At 42.2% G+C, this 15,836-nt stretch overlaps 1 protein-coding gene across 3 annotated transcripts in view; it reads left to right on the top strand.

Annotated features, from left to right (window-relative positions):
- MACF1 (microtubule actin crosslinking factor 1) overlaps positions 1-15,836 on the top strand; it is a 327,723-nt gene that overhangs the window by 305,084 nt on the left and 6,803 nt on the right. The window contains exons 89-96 of one of the 3 annotated variants that reach the window (XM_060140476.1): positions 91-211; positions 768-931; positions 2,320-2,482; positions 4,514-4,668; positions 5,557-5,631; positions 6,701-6,718; positions 9,639-9,756; positions 10,574-10,642. In XM_060140476.1, coding sequence (XP_059996459.1) covers positions 91-211; positions 768-931; positions 2,320-2,482; positions 4,514-4,668; positions 5,557-5,631; positions 6,701-6,718; positions 9,639-9,756; positions 10,574-10,642 — 883 coding nt within the window. The remainder of the gene's footprint in view (positions 1-90; positions 212-767; positions 932-2,319; positions 2,483-4,513; positions 4,669-5,556; positions 5,632-6,700; positions 6,719-9,638; positions 9,757-10,573; positions 10,643-15,836) is intronic. The other 2 variants (XM_060140475.1, XM_060140477.1) reach the window with 2 other exon arrangements.

The raw sequence follows: 15,836 nt of genomic DNA, 5'->3' as shown, positions 1-15,836 counted from the left end.
AGGCTTGGCCCTTGTTAGTAAGAAGTTGCCTAATCCCATCTTAGTCCAAGAAAACTCTCAACCCTTTTCCTTGTTGTTTGTGTTTAACAGACATTTATGGAGGAGATGACTCGCAAACAGCCTGACGTGGACCGGGTCACCAAGACGTACAAAAGGAAGATCATGGAGCCAGCCCGTGCGCCTTTCACGGAGAAGTCCCGCAGTGCCAGCCGTACGTGGCCGCCTGTCGTGCAGGACGCTTCCTTCCTGCTCACTGAGGAGTGCTTCCCAAGTGCCCAGCAGAAATTTCTTTTCCATTTTCAAAACCCATATTGGATTTGAGCAACAATCTTTTTTGAAACTCACTTTTCTTACACTGACAAACAATAACTAGACTCCAGTTTTTTGAATTGGTAGAAATTTGGAGTTGGTGAAGCAGATTCTTTTGCAGTGACCTTTCCATGTTTTGGTCATCAGCGCTGACTGTTGCGCTAATTTCATCATAAAATAAATCTGCTCCTGTAGAACCACTGACATTTCCTCAGTTTGCTAAGGTAGGACAGGATTGATTGAAGGTATGAGACAGGTACCTGTTGACTGGGGAAAAGCATCAATAGTTTTTAAGTCAGTGTGCTTCCATGTCTAGGTGTAGCCAGGTCCCGACTTCCTTTTCTCAGTTACTGACCGGACGTCATCATGAAGATCTTCTAGGTCCATACAGACGGCAGCTTCTCTCTGTGAACTGACTAAACCAGCTTTTCTAATCTCATGATGATTTTTCCTTTCAGGAAAGTCTTTGAGTCAGCCCACACCTCCTCCTATGCCAATCCTTTCACAATCTGAAGCAAAAAACCCACGGATCAACCAGCTCTCTGCCCGCTGGCAGCAGGTGTGGCTTTTGGCACTGGAGCGGCAGCGGAAGCTGAACGACGCCTTGGACAGGCTGGAGGAGGTGAGGCCCCGCCAAGCAGCCTTCCCTGGAGGGAGGTGACTTTTATCAAAACACAGCCCTTCTGAGGCCCTCTGAACATCACCTGTGTGCCTTGACCCACTTATGCAGAAGGAGGAACCGAGCAGTGTAGGCCAGGACTCTGTCCTCCAGGCCCCCTGGGAGGACAGACACATGTGAGGAAACCACCAACAGATAGGCCGTAGCACTGGTGGTGGAAAGCAGGCAGCCAGCCAGTCTAGGAGGGTCCAGCCTGTGACGCGACCCTCCTCGGCACCTGGTCTTGGTTGAGGATCAGGGGCATAACTTTGCAAGGTTACCGCCAAGTGTGGAGCTTCTCACAAAAATGACCATTACTGAGCCTTTTGTGTAGATATAAGCTACCCATTTCTAAAACGAGTAATTTTTTTATCGGCCTGTCATTCTATCAGTATTTTTCTTCAGTAGATTATGAAAAGCTAATCTATTTTGAAGTATCATTAACCAATCTAAAAAATATAGTACTTCACTTCCTAGTTTCTAAAACAAATTTCTAATATCTTTTATATTTTTTTATTTGTGCATATCAAAGCAGCTATGCCCAGAAGTGAGTGTTCTGTGTTTTTTGTTGTTATTTCTGTAGATCCGGTTGAGTTTTAAGCATATTTGGTTTTGGCTTTTACTTTTTTCCCCATTCCTTCCAACTTCGGAGTTTGAAAGACCAGGGGGAAAACCGCTGCACTGTTTAAGTCATTCTGAGTCTGTGTCACTGACATAGTCCAAGTAGCTCAGCATCATTCTGCCCACTGCATAGACCTGCTGCCATCTACCAGGGCCACATATTTACAATGGGAGTCAGAAGGACAGTTCACTCCCTCTGCTGCCATCCCAAAGAAATGTGCTTGGGTGCAGGACTGGATTCTTGGTGCTTCCAGCCGGAACTCAAATTATCTCAGAAGACCAGTGGGGAGGGGGGCTGAGCCTCGAAGACATAGGCCTCTACGTGATTATAGTTCCTTTCAAAATCACATAAGTGAGGAGTGCTAAGGACATCTTTTCTGGGATAGAATCCATTCTCTTACATCTAAGGGGATGATCTTTTGAAAAAGTGCCAAGGGAAAGCAAAGCTGGCTCCACCCATTCTTGTTCTGCGTGCTCCGTATTTTCCATGGTGGTCGTTCAGTTACCGTTTCTCTCGCTGCTCCATTTTACCACAGCTTGTGTAAATAATCATGGCTTTAAGTGAAGGAGCCAGAGTGTGCGTTCCCAAAAGATGCAATACACAGATATCATTGTTGGTCCCCCTTGAAAGGCCTGCATGGCTTTGCTGGATGTCTGAAAGTTTTCGTATGCTCTGGGCAGGTTTGAAGGCCAAACTGTAGGTCTTGTTGACACCTCTGATTTCTGTCTAGTTGAAGGAATTTGCCAACTTTGACTTTGATGTTTGGAGGAAAAAGTATATGCGTTGGATGAATCATAAAAAGTCTCGGGTGATGGATTTCTTCCGGCGAATTGACAAGGACCAGGATGGGAAGATAACACGTCAGGAGTTTATCGATGGCATTCTAGCATCCAGTGAGTCCAGTCATAATTCCTTGCACCTACTTTGTAGAAGCAGGCTATATTCTGGCTAAACAGTCTTTCTCAAGTTAAAGCTGTAGTCTTAGGGAAGAAGTAATGTACCTGCTTACTAAAATTGGTCTGTTGTTTTGATGGAGGGAAGAACCTCCATCATTTTGCTAGGAATAAAAAATGCAGGTCTTGTTTGACACATTATGGCAAGCAAAACACATTTGAGGTATAGAAAAGAAGCTAACTTTTGTGAATAACGAGGTTCTAAGTACAGGCAGACCTTGGAGATGTTGCAGGTTTGGTTCTAGACCACCGTAATAGAGCAAAGATTGCAGTAATGTTTTCAAGTGCATATAAAACTATTGTTTATACTATACTGTAGTCTGTTAAGTATGTAGTAGTGTTATATCTTAAAAAACGATGTACATACCTTAATTTAAAAATACTTTATTGCTAAAAACTGCTGACCATCGGCTGAGCCTTCAGCAAGTCATAATCCTTTTGGCAATAGTAACATCAAAGATCATTGATCACAGATCACCATAACAAATATAATAATAATGAAAAAGCTTGAAATATTTCAGGAATTACCAAACTGTGACACAGAGACATGAAGTGAGCAAATGCTGTTGGAAAAATGGTGCCGACAGACTTGTTTGACACAGGGTTGCCACAGACTTTCAATTTGTTTTAAAAGGGGGAGAGAGTATGTCTGTGAAGTGCAGTAAAGCGAAGCACAGTAACATGAGATACGCCTGTAAAATGTTTTTTAAAATAAGTTTTTTACAATATCAGTTTCTCAGATTAAATCAGATTAAATTTTTATTCCTTCCGGTTTTATTGAGATATAAGTAGCATACAGCACTGTGTAAGTTTAAGATGTACAGCATAACGATTTGATTTACAGACTCTGAACTAATTATCACAATAAGTTTAGTGAATATCCGTCATCTCATAGGTACAAAATTAAAGAAATAGAAAAAAATTTGTTTTCCTTGTGATGATAACCCTTTGGATTTACTCTCAACAACTTTCATATGTAACATACAGCAGTGCTAATTAATTATATTTATCATGTCATACATCACGTCCCTCATGATGTCAGTTTCTGGCATCTGCATAACAACTTACAAAATGTATGATCACATTTATTTTCAGCAGAAGGAATAAGGCATAAAGTTGTAAGTGACTTGCCAAGATCACAAAGCACATCTCACAGCTGTGTTACTTCACATGGGTGGCCCAGGAAGGCCTGTCTGGAGGTAATATTTGAGCTGAGACCTAGGTGATGATAAGGTTCCAGCCATGTCAAGATTTCAGGGGAGAGATAGAGGCAGAGCCACAGCAGATCTAAAGTGCTGAGATGGGAATGAAGTTGGCATGTTCTAGGAATGGAAAGGTTAACACGGCTGGAGTGTCATGACCTTAGAGATGGTAAGATGTGAAGTTGGAAAGGTAGGAAACAGCCATTAATGCGGGGCTTTGTTGGCCATCATGAACGGATCAGATCTTATTCTAAAGACAGTGGGCAGCCAGCAGAGGTTTCCATCTGAGAGACAGTATAGTCCAGTTTACATTTTAATAAGTCACTCTGGCTATTGTAAACATTCACACTCTGGAAAGCAGTTGTCAAGAACCCAAGGCAGTAATCTAAATGTAGAAAAACTTTATCCTATTAATTCCAAATTGTCGCTCTCCTGAAATAATCTATATATCCAACAACAGTGGAGTGGATAAGTAAATTCTGAAGTTTGTTGGTAGGCCTCTGTTTTTAAATTGCATTGGGGAGGGGGGTAGATGAGTCTATAAGCAAAAATGCCAAAAACCTGAGTATGCTCTGCGTGATTTTTTTTTTTGGTGATTTTTATCTTCTTTATAATATTTTATATTTTCTAAGTTTTCTAAAAGGACTATGTACTGTGTTCCAGAAAAAAATCAAGACAAATTTTTTTTTAAAGAAGTATTTATATAACCACCAACCAACCAAGTAAGCCCTCTTAGTTAACGTTCCAAAATGTGATTAATTTTCTCCAGAGTTCCCGACTACCAAGTTAGAGATGACTGCTGTTGCTGACATTTTTGACCGCGATGGGGATGGCTACATTGATTACTATGAATTCGTGGCCGCTCTCCATCCCAACAAGGATGCTTATCGACCAACAACTGATGCAGATAAAATTGAAGATGAGGTACGGGAAAGAGTTGTATTTGGAGTACATTTTTGACCATAGGTTACTAGTGTCCTGAATTTGGTTGGGTGTAATTGCCGTATCAGCCGTTTAGCGTGTCTGTTGGGAGGTGATTATCTGGAGTTCTTTTTGGGGATCCCCTTTTGGATGGTGTTGCCCCAGTGGATGTCCGACTCTTGAGCTGTAGCTCAGTCTCAATGAATTGTTACCTAAGTGAGTCACCTCTGTGTGGTGCTCTGCAGCTTGCAGAGAACCTCTCCAGGGCACCATGTTGCTTAGAACAGACTCATCTCTCAGTCCTGAGATCCTACCTCGGGATGCAGGAGAGCGTCTTCATGTGTAGCATTTAAGGGGTGATACATAAAAGTAACGTTTAAGATGATGTGTACCCACCAAACTTTCTGCCTAATTAAGAACTGTATCACACTGAAAATTGTATCACACCAAAAAGTGTGAATTCATTGGTAGCACATCCTGGGATGGGAGAGGCAGTGGGCCTGGTCTTGGAGAGTGGCTTGGAGCACCCCAGGACTGACTTCCAGGGAATTTGGGCTCCTAGGTTGACATTTAAATCAGCTCATAGTTTGCTTTATTAGTCAGTTAATATTGATGCGTGTGTATTAGCACATTTGAGGAAATTATGAAGCAGGATGGAAGAATGTGTTGTTGTATCATTACTGGGGAATTTCTTTCATACTCAGCGTCTGAGTATCCCAGTTAGTGAGACTCACAATAGAAGATAAACACATGTGTCAAAAGCCTGAGGTGCCTAAAAAGTATGTAATGAAGAGCTTCTCTGATGACATATAAAAATCTTTGTTTCTCTGCAGAGGAAGTCTTGCTTTACCCTTCACACTTTTCTCTTTTTCTGTTGTTCACAACCAATAGGTCACAAGACAAGTGGCTCAGTGTAAATGTGCAAAAAGGTTTCAGGTGGAGCAGATTGGAGAGAATAAATACCGGGTAAGAAAGAGAAAACCAGTCCTTTGTGGTGGTCATTCCTGCTGTGTGGCCCTTACAGGTGAAAGCAGCCTGACACACAGCAGATGGCTGATTCCACCTTCCCGTCACCGATGCTTGGAGTACCAAAGCCAGTGGAGACTTGCAATGCGATCAGTCTGTGGCCCTCACCTCTGTAGGTGCCAATTATCAGGTGTCCTGTGAGCTGAGCTTTAGTGCCCCACATAGTTGCATCTGGAAAATAGTGCCGTATCTAGCCAGCAGTAGCTTGTATGGGATCCAACATAGGAGACATTTCAGAGCCCTCTCTTCACTGCCAAACAGGTCTTTGAGGAAATGGAGGCACCTTTATCATAAGATAAGGAAACAGTTATCTAATGACTGACCATTGCCCCCAGAGAGCTGGTCATTGTGAGCCCAAGTGGCTCGCAGGCTCAGAAAGGGCTGGAGAAGCTCTGTCCAGGCCCCACAGGACGCTCAGCCTGCTCAGTAGTCTTCCCTGGAAAGCTGTGCCGAGCGAGGCCATAACTGAGTGAACTGTGCTGTGTTTTAGCTTCTTTGGGGACCAGGGTGGGGCACAGAAGGGATCTATGACAGGACCCCTAAAATGTATCCAGCAGTTTGTCAGGGTTCTCTACAGTCCTAAGGAAGATCTAGGATTGTCAAAGAGGATTTAGATGGCCAGATAGCATAGTTACATGCACCCAGTTAGAAACAGGAAAATGAGGTTCCATTAGCACGTCACAACCGTCTTCAAGGTCCAGCAGAGTCACACTGTGCTGCTCTGAGCCAGGGGGTGGAGTGTTGGGTGACTCTGCCTTGGATCCAGCCCAGGGTTTTGAGTTAATAAGGCTCCAGGCAATCTTATAATGGTTTTCTTTCTTTTTTTTTAATTACCTGTGAGAGAAATGAGTTAACAAAGAATATGGTCAGTATGTGTTGTTCTGCTTGGAACTGGTATTATGATTACGTGATTTTCATTCCTTAGTGTTAATTTGACAAAACGTTCTTTTCTCTCTCTTTTTTTTTTTTTTCTTCCTTTTCCTCCATCCTTAACTCTTACTGTCTGTAGTTCTTCCTCGGCAATCAGGTACAGTGTGCCTTGCAAATGTTATTTTTGGTGGAAATGGTCTGTGTGGCTAATGCTGCCTGTTCTTTGCTGTGGGGAGAGGACGTAATCTGAAGCATGCCTGGGTCATGTCTGGTAGTCTTACCAAGTGGAGAAACTGATAGCAGGGCTAGTATTGTAAAGCTGTCTCAGAAGCAAAAGGATATAAGTATATATAATTTTCCATTTAAAATTAGATTGGCTGACGATGATATTTTGGTGGGCTGAGTTAAAAGTAGTATGGTTCTGGGGAAGTTAAAGCTATGGTATTAATCCATCCCACTTCTAAAAAAGAGCCCAGTCTTGTCAGAATACCAGACAGCACAGTTCTGATTTACACCCAAGTCTTTTGACCGTTAACACAAATTTTATAATGCACACTAAGTCAGAAAAGTCTTAGGGTATTTAAGATACTGTGTTTAAATACCTTACTAAAATTTTAGTTACCTGTGCTTACGTTACATTTTATAATCATAAGGGATGTGAGAAGGAGTGTGGAACTCATACTTGGCTTGTAGCCTGACGTTTGCCGATTATGGCCAGCCAGCATAATCTAATGGGATCAAATTAGACTTGCAAAGATTGAATGCTTTTGACTCCACTTGGTAACTCTAACCTTTTAGATCTCTTTGAGGGCTCTGGGGTCCTATGTCTTAAAGTGGAAGGAAGTTGCATGGGTAAAATTTGTCTTGTGATATGAAATCAGAAACACTAATAGTTGATTTGAAGCCTTCACTCAAAGTTCCAGGCACTGCTTTAACCACCAACCACAGTAACATTCTGGGCCAGTGGGAAGAACGAAGGATGGAAAGAAACTAAAGACAAGAACAGTCAAACTGGCTTTAAATAAGTCATTGTGTAAGAGTGCCAAGTAGTACCTAAAGGTTGTACCTGTTTGCTAATGACTGCATGTGGGTACCAGGGGCCCCTTTGAAGTGGCAGCGATGTCCTCCTCTACTCCACTGACCAGCAGAGGGTCAGAGGGTTAGTTCCAATGTTTGGAACAGAATTATGAAGTTTCACTTTATACACGAGGCACCTGAGGCCTTAAGGACCACTGTGCCAATAGTCACACAGCAAATGTTAGAGCAGTGATGCAGAGAAGGAAGCAGAGCTTACTGTTGTTGCCTCTAAGACTGTTAGGAGGTTTTTGCCTCACTGGCAACCCCTCTCTGCCAGATTCCTGCAGGTCCCTGTTTTTAGAGCTGCTATAACTCCTTCCACATTCATCTCTCTGGCCTCCCCCAGACACTTTGGCCCCCGGCTTGGGTCAAACCTCCTTTTCCCTATAGCTCAGTAAAAGCAAGTTAGAATCTTTCAGAGAGAGCTTTAGTAAGAAATTAAGGGGGAAACAAGAATGAAATCAGTGGAGTTAATTCTAAAGGTTGACAAATAAATTACAGGGCACAGTAATGTAAGAATAAAGTACAGCTTGGGGTTCCTTCCTGATTCCCTCTGGAGGACACATTGGCCCTTATTTCCTTCTTCCCCTCACTTATCCAGAGAGGACCCCAAACAGTGACTCGGGCTGGCACTGCCCTTGGGTCTGGTGGAATCCTCAGTTCCTCCCAAGGGGCCTCCCCGTTCCCACGCATGGCGCCAGTGTCTGAGGGCAGCTTCCTTCCCGGGACAGGACCTTTATTCCCTCATGTTTCTGGGTCCCGACTTCAGTGCTCTTTACACTACACCATGCTGTGGCTGCAGTCACTTTGTATGAAAACCTAAAACCTGCATGAGATGAAAGATGTAGGACCATTTTTATTTTCAAAGGAAAGGGCTTGGGTGGGGGATGATATTTTTTTCAATCACCTTGCCTGTATAAACAGTGAGCTTGAATCAGTGCAAAGTAATACAGAGAATTACCACAGAAATATTAATTTTGAGGGGGGTTGGTTACGGGTCCTTAAACATCCTTTCTGGCATTTTTAATTTTTGTGCCTTCTTTCAAAGTTATGGTTCTCCTTTACAACTTTGAAAATCCTAATTAAGTGATTAAATTACCCCCCTCAACATTCTCCTTAAATTAAACAATTTTAGGAATTCCATTTCTCCAACCGTATGTTTGATTTTTGTTTTGAGATCTCAGCATGATTCTCTTTTGTTACCTCTTAACTTTTATTTTGGGAAGAGGATAATTTATGCAGTGGGAAACTCCAGATGTTGATAGGGCTGGGAAGTAGGAATATTTGGCAAGAAAAAAAGGAAAAATAAATATCAGAAAATCATGCTTGTTTTAACATCCCAAAATGATTGTTGAAAACTACTTACAATCAGCATGGTAGATATAAATTTTAATTTCTTCAACTAAATTTTAGTATAAACACTAATCATTTGTTCAGCTGAAGAAAATTTTCTGCTGGTGACAACACAATTAGAGAATACTTAGGGGTTTATTTCTGAAAATGATGTGGAAAATCAAATTTCTTTCTAAGCTTGTAATGTGATGCTTTGCAAGGTTTTCCTTGAGACTTGAAATATGATTTGCTGTTCTCCCTTTAACTTTTGAGCACACTGTATTCAGAAGCTGACATCCACCTTAGAGCTACCTTTTCTTTTATGGAAACAAGCTAGCTTAACAAAGAATTGTATCATTGGATTTAAATTTGGGCAGAATCTTTAAAGGAATCAAAGTGAGCTAATGCCTTGTCTGTCCTCCTTCCTCCCCTCTGGAGCAAGGTCACAACCATCAACAGTTAACTTTATCCGAACAGAAAGTACGTCAAGATAATGACCTTTAGCTTTTCCATATTTGAAGTTTTTTGTGAAAAATGCAAAATAGTGAGAATTAAAATTGCCCCCAAACTGTGAAATTGTCATTCTATCTGAATACAGTCTGCTTAGGAAAGAAAGTCTAGCCCTGCTCTCGGGCGCCTTCGCTCACCGTTTCCCCTTGGCCCTGCAGTTTGGGGACTCCCAGCAGCTGCGGCTGGTCCGCATCCTGCGCAGCACAGTGATGGTCCGCGTTGGGGGAGGATGGATGGCCCTGGATGAATTCCTAGTGAAAAATGACCCCTGCCGAGGTAAGAAGCCGTTCTGAGCTCGTGTTACTTGTTAGCTACGCCCTCGCCGCTGATCTTTCATGATTCCACAGGGTGTTGGTGGTGGGGTCTGTTTGTTGATTCTGTTGTTAAGCTGCCAGGTGTCATCCCACTAGCACAGATTGGGACTCGGGTGCAGGGCAGACCAGGGAGAGAGAGCAGGAGGGTTTGATGCTGTCAGGGGAGACGGGTTTCCAGGGACACACTAACGAGAATTGGGAATTTATTGGTGTCATCAAATGTTTCTGTGTGAGGGGTTAAATTAACCCCAGCCTAGAAAGAAGCCCTGTCGGTTCCCTGTTAGTGCTGCAGATGACTTTGCCTGTAATTCCTGTGTCTGAAACTCAGAGAGGGTATCGGGCCCCTCCTAGGCAGGGGAGGGCTGGGAGCTCCCTTAACCAGCGAGAGGAATAGAGAACACCTAGCAGTGAGCCTGGGCACTGCATTGTGAGGCATATGGTCACCTAAGTAAGTCCATGGGGTCTCAGTCTGCTTCAACCTAAAAAGGCCCAAAGGCCAAAGAGAACGGTCTACTCTTTTAGCCCAAAGGCCAAAGCTAACAGTCAACTCAATGTGAGTGATGGCATCTGCAGCTAGAGGCGTGTGAGGGCCGCAGCAAGCAGGGGATGATCAGATTCCAGTTGCTACATCCCGTTCAACTGTTTCTTTCCTTTCTCCTGTTAGCCAAGCTGCATGTGGGTACACAGGAGGCTCCCCCACTGTCTGCCAGTTTGTCTTTCTTGACCAGTTTCTGCGTTTCCTGCTCTGTTTCTTTGTGTTTATATATTTTTTATTCCAGTTCACCATCCTGGGAGTAAAATAAAGCGCTCTGATTCCAGCTCTTCGATTTCCAGTCAGTCTCCCATAGGTTGGCTTTTAAGCTTTGTCCCTCTTACCCACATCCCAGCCCGTTGAGAATGGCTTTGCTTTTTAAACTGTAGTATCTCTTGGCTCTGTGGTATCTGCTGCCTTTATGAATGCTTTGAAATAGCCAAACCATAGCTTTTCTAACTATTATAAGTTGACAAAACAAAATATGCCTGTTGAGACAGTACCCGTGGAATTTGTTCTGAGTTTCTGTTTATTTAACAAATACTTATAGCTTTATATACCACACACTGTTTATTATAAGACCTTACAAATAATAATAACATATTTATACCTCTAGGAGGTGTAGCTACTATTATTATCTCCATTTTATAGAATAGGAAATTGAAGCATAGGAAAGGTACATAACTTGCCCGAGGAGAGGCAGCTAATGGCGGAGACAGGATTCACATCCAACACCGTCTGGCTCCTGACCTCCATGCTGTGTCTCAGATGCTAACATACCCACCACCACCCTTTTTTACATGTGTTTTACTGGTTCCAACTACGTAATTAAGTTAGTAAGGCTTACTTATAAGCTGAGCAGAAATGTTTACAATACTGTTATGTCACTTCTTTGGAAGTGATTTATAGTCAGAATCTGAAGCATTTGAAGCTAAAGATTCTCACATGAATTCAGATACGCTCATGAATTAGTTCCTCTTAACTCATTCTGCATTTACTCCAATAAACCAGAGTAATAATAGAGTAATAATTTTCATTAGGATTTCCTTTTTATAAAGTAGTTAGTCTTAAAAACACCTATTCTGATAAAAACTAGAGCGGGTTTAAATTAGTTTTAGAACTTAATTATATTGCAAACCAATTTCTTTGATATAAAAGTACCCTCTGATTGTTTTAAATGAGGAGCTATATATATATATATATATATATGTATCTTTTTAACCTTAACTCAGTAAAACAACATTATTCCTTTCCAAGTCTATTAATAAGGTTTTATTTTTCATGCTGTGTGTGATTGAACTAAACAAAAGAGATACTGCATGTGACATTTTGGAATCTTTGACTGCCTGTTTGCTGCCTGCTGTACTTGCTCTCTTTACGATAACATTGTGCTGCTGGCCAAGGAGAACACTGCTTGCTTTTTCCTTATCTTGTTAGCTAGACATTGGAACCCCAAGGAGATTTGGGAGGGCCATCTAGGAGCTATTTTCTATGGAACATAGTAGCCTTTTTCAGCATCCCTTGGAGCAAACAAGGTAAGGCTTTCCCCTATGCCTTTCCAGGAATGCCCTCATCCCAATTCCATTGACTACAGGGTCAAGAACTCCCAGCAGTCTTAGATATCATACTCCTTAGATATCATAATCCCTCATAATACTAGTGAGGGACAGGATGAGCTACATCTAAGCAAATAAAAAATTGTGCTACGAGGGGAACACTTAAAGGCCCAGATGGATGTAATACATGACTTAGAAGGGCATGAACATCACAAAGAGGAAAGTTCCTTGAAGCTACCTAGGGTTCTGTGAGGATTACTGTGGCTTACAGAAGCACCACTTGGGGTGGATTTTTTTTTTATTCATTTGGGTTGCATTTCCTTGGCTCTCTGCACCATAGAGAATGTTATTCTGAGGACAGTACCAAATGTATGACGGGGTTATAATACCAGTGTTGCACAATCGTGTTATCGGCCTTTACACAGTTGTTTAAGAAGATGAAAGTTGTCTCAGACTGCACGTTGCTTTAGCCAAGTGTAAAAGGTAAAAGTATTCAACTAGGTAGGTTCCTGGTACTGCCAGAATTGGAGATTTCACTTTCTGAACTGAGCCATGGCAAAGGAAATCATGATGTTTGGATGGAGGTAAAACAACGTCCCTGCCTAGGGAATCGGCGCACATTTACCCGAGGGTTCCGGGAATGTTTCTGAGCATTAGGCAGATTAATTCCCCAAATTTTACTGAAAATCTAGAAAAACTTTATGAAGATTTAAAAGACACAATTTGGCTTAGAACTGATTTTTTTTATTATTATGGTAAAATACACATAACATAAAAACTTACCATCCTAACCATTTTTAAGTGTACAGGTCAGTAGCATTACGTACATTCACACTGTTGTGCTACCATCACAATCACCCATCCACAAAACTCTTCATCTTGTTATACCAAAACTCTACCCATTAAACAATAGAACTGAATTTTAACTAACAAGCCTGTTCCAGCCAATATCGGTGGCCAGTCTCTTAGAAAATGGTAGTCTCTCTGGTGGTTGAAAAACTGAACTTGAAATGGCTGTCTTTGGGGTCTGGACCCCAAAATGTGATATTCAAAAAACCAAAAAAATCATGGTCAAATGCATTTGGAAGACAGAGTTAAAACTAAACAGGTTTCTTTGCTGCAGGACTTCTCAGAGCTTATAAAATGCTGATTGATTGCATTAGGGAGAGAAATGTAGAATCCAGTGTTTACGAAACTCCTCTTCATAGGAAACCCCTCAAAAACCTCAGTTTGGGAAGTTCTGCCGTAAGCAGTGAAAGACCATGGAAAGATTTGGAGCTGTTTAGAGAGATCAGGTTTTTATTTAGAAATTCAGTGTGGGGAATGAGGAGTGAGGGAGGGATGACTTTAAGATGAGAAACAAGGAGACCATCTGGAAGCCTGTTACAGTGGTCCAGGGTGGAGGAGATACTCCATGAACCATGTAATTGTAAGCGGTACAGGAAGGGCTTAGGGATTCAAGAGGCATTAGAAGGTGGAATCAATAGTAGACTGAACTGCCATCAGGAGGGAGGGACCTACGTCAACAACCAGGTTTCAGGCTTCAGTCGTGTCTAATCAGTTGGGTGTAAGGCTCTGGCATCCAGGAGAGGTCTATGCTGGGGATGTATTTGAGAGTTAGGCAGGACCGTATGATGGTGCTGAAGTCTCAGATGCATGAACTCATCACCAGGTCAAAAGTCTAAGAGGGAGAACAGGACTGTGGATGGAACCAGGGGAACATCGGCGTTTAAGAAGTGGGTGGGATGGAGTAGTTGGGAGAAGGGGGAGAGGCAGGAGAGCGAGGGCCCTGGAAGCCGAGGGAGGAGAGTGTTTCAAGAACAAAATAGTAACTCCCCCGAGTGCAAATGACAACAGCAGAGAGGTGTTTTTACCTGTCAAATTATCAGGGTTTTTACCTGACACATATGTGTACACACACTCTCTTTTAATACAGAGAGCATTGGCCGGAGTGAAGTAAATTGAATATATTCATACATTATTTTTGAGAGTGTACATTGGTATAAAATTTTGTAGGTCAGTTGACAAGTATCAAAAACCTTAAGTGTGCATCCTTTCTCCCCAGCAGATCCACTTGTAGAAATTTATCCTAAGGAAGTCATCATGGGTGGGCACAAAAACTTTTTACAAGTAGTTTGTCACAGCGTTGTGTACAGTGTTTTAAAAATTGTGAACAAAATACAAGGTTGGTGAAATAAATTATGTCGATATGATGAAACAATACTTTGCAGCTAGCTGAAGTTATGCAAGTTATTCCTCAGGCATGGAGGAATGTTTCTGATATTTTTGTATCTTTTATATATATATATACACACACACATATACACACACCGTTGTGCAAAGGAATAAAGACACCAACGTTTTAATAGTGCTGTCCCCTAAGATTAAGCAATTTTTATTCTTTGTACTTTTCTGTAGATCTCAACCTTTCTACAGTCTAAAAGCATCCCCCTGAGGCAGAAGTTGTCCGTAACCTTTGCCAGTGGTTACAGTAGTGTGGTGGGGAAGGAAGGCGGAGTGGGATGAGCTAGCGTAGATGAATGCAAGGAGCTGGGCCGGGCAGAAGGCAGCTCAGGTGGAAGACCTTGGTTCTGGTCCCAGTTCTGCCACAGCGTTCCTTGACCTCAGCCTCTGAATGCTTCAGTTCCTTTGTGACATGGGGATACTGACTGGTCGCTGATAACAGTCAAGTGCAGTATTACACGTGATCACACTCTGTAAACTGTACAGTGCATGGAGAACATGTTATTATCGTTACACTTAAGATGTCATTGCCCTCATCTGCAATGCCATTTCAGAGTCTTCCTCTTGTGTCACTGTGTTGTTTTCTGGGAGGGTGGGCTCAGTGAACTGTTAAATCTCTACTAGGTTTAAACCACATGTCTGAAGTTCTTTATGGCTTAGGGCCATAAACAGTTCTTCTGGGGTCCAAGTCCTCAGCTGAGTAATGATTTCCATTTGTCCCTGTTAACTCAGTGCTTGTTGTGTGTCCACCCTTGTGCTTGGCCCTTTAGCAAACATAAGATAAATAAGTGTTTAGCGATGTGGAATCTTACTGAAGTACCTAGGTTAGCACTGAAGGAAATTCCCTTTGAGAACTGGACACTGAGGAAAGTGCTGGAGTTTGGAAAATGGATGAGTAACCTGGTTGGTTAGAGTAGGGAACAGAGGGCCAAGGAATGAACCTTGAAGGGCATGTTCTGTTGGAGCCTAAGAAGGGAGGAGACAGCTTAGCATTCCAGGGACCAAAAATCCTAGACTGTCCAGACAAGAAGGACTCTTGGACATCAGTGAGCCTGACTGATCACCTCTAGTGAGCCTGAGGAAACGGAGGCCCAGAGTGGGAAGGATCCCAGTTGGGGGCAGAGCCTGGACTGTAATTCAGGGGTTTTGATAATGCAAGTTAGTCCTTTTAACTTCATACTTTGATATGTTACGTCAACTGAGTATATTGAAAAGAATTTTGATTTGATTTAGGAATTTAGAACCTCTCTGCTTGGACACTCATGCAACCTGATTTAAAATCCGATTCTACCAAGATTCCTCAAATTTCTTGAGGACATGTGGAGTTGGGCAGGAGAGGGTAGGCACAATTACCTGAAATTTTCTAAACTTGTAGTTTCTGGCCAAAGTAAAAAATCTAATAGAGGAAAGAAAGACAAATACTTTGTTTCTAATGGTTCCCTTTTCCCAGGCTTTACCAGCAGTCCTGTTTGTTTAGATCTATCTAGTACATCCTAAAAAGTGAGCGGCTTGGGGATGAATGAGCAGACAAGGTGATTGCAGAATAGCACCTTTCAGTGAGGAATAATCTAAGAACACATTCCAGAGGAATTATTTCTTCTAAATTCATAACGTCTTTCACATTTAATGTTTGTGTTGGCTGTACTTGGTATCTTCTGACCGAATCCAGATTTTGGGTTCTGGTCTGATGGCTCCAGGAAGCCCCAGGAC

The sequence above is a fragment of the Lagenorhynchus albirostris genome, chromosome 2, assembly GCF_949774975.1.
Source record: "Lagenorhynchus albirostris chromosome 2, mLagAlb1.1, whole genome shotgun sequence".
Classification (NCBI taxonomy): Eukaryota; Metazoa; Chordata; class Mammalia; order Artiodactyla; family Delphinidae; genus Lagenorhynchus; species Lagenorhynchus albirostris.
The sequence above is the reverse complement of the archived record's forward strand: the minus strand, read 5'-3'. Positions and strand labels throughout refer to the sequence as shown.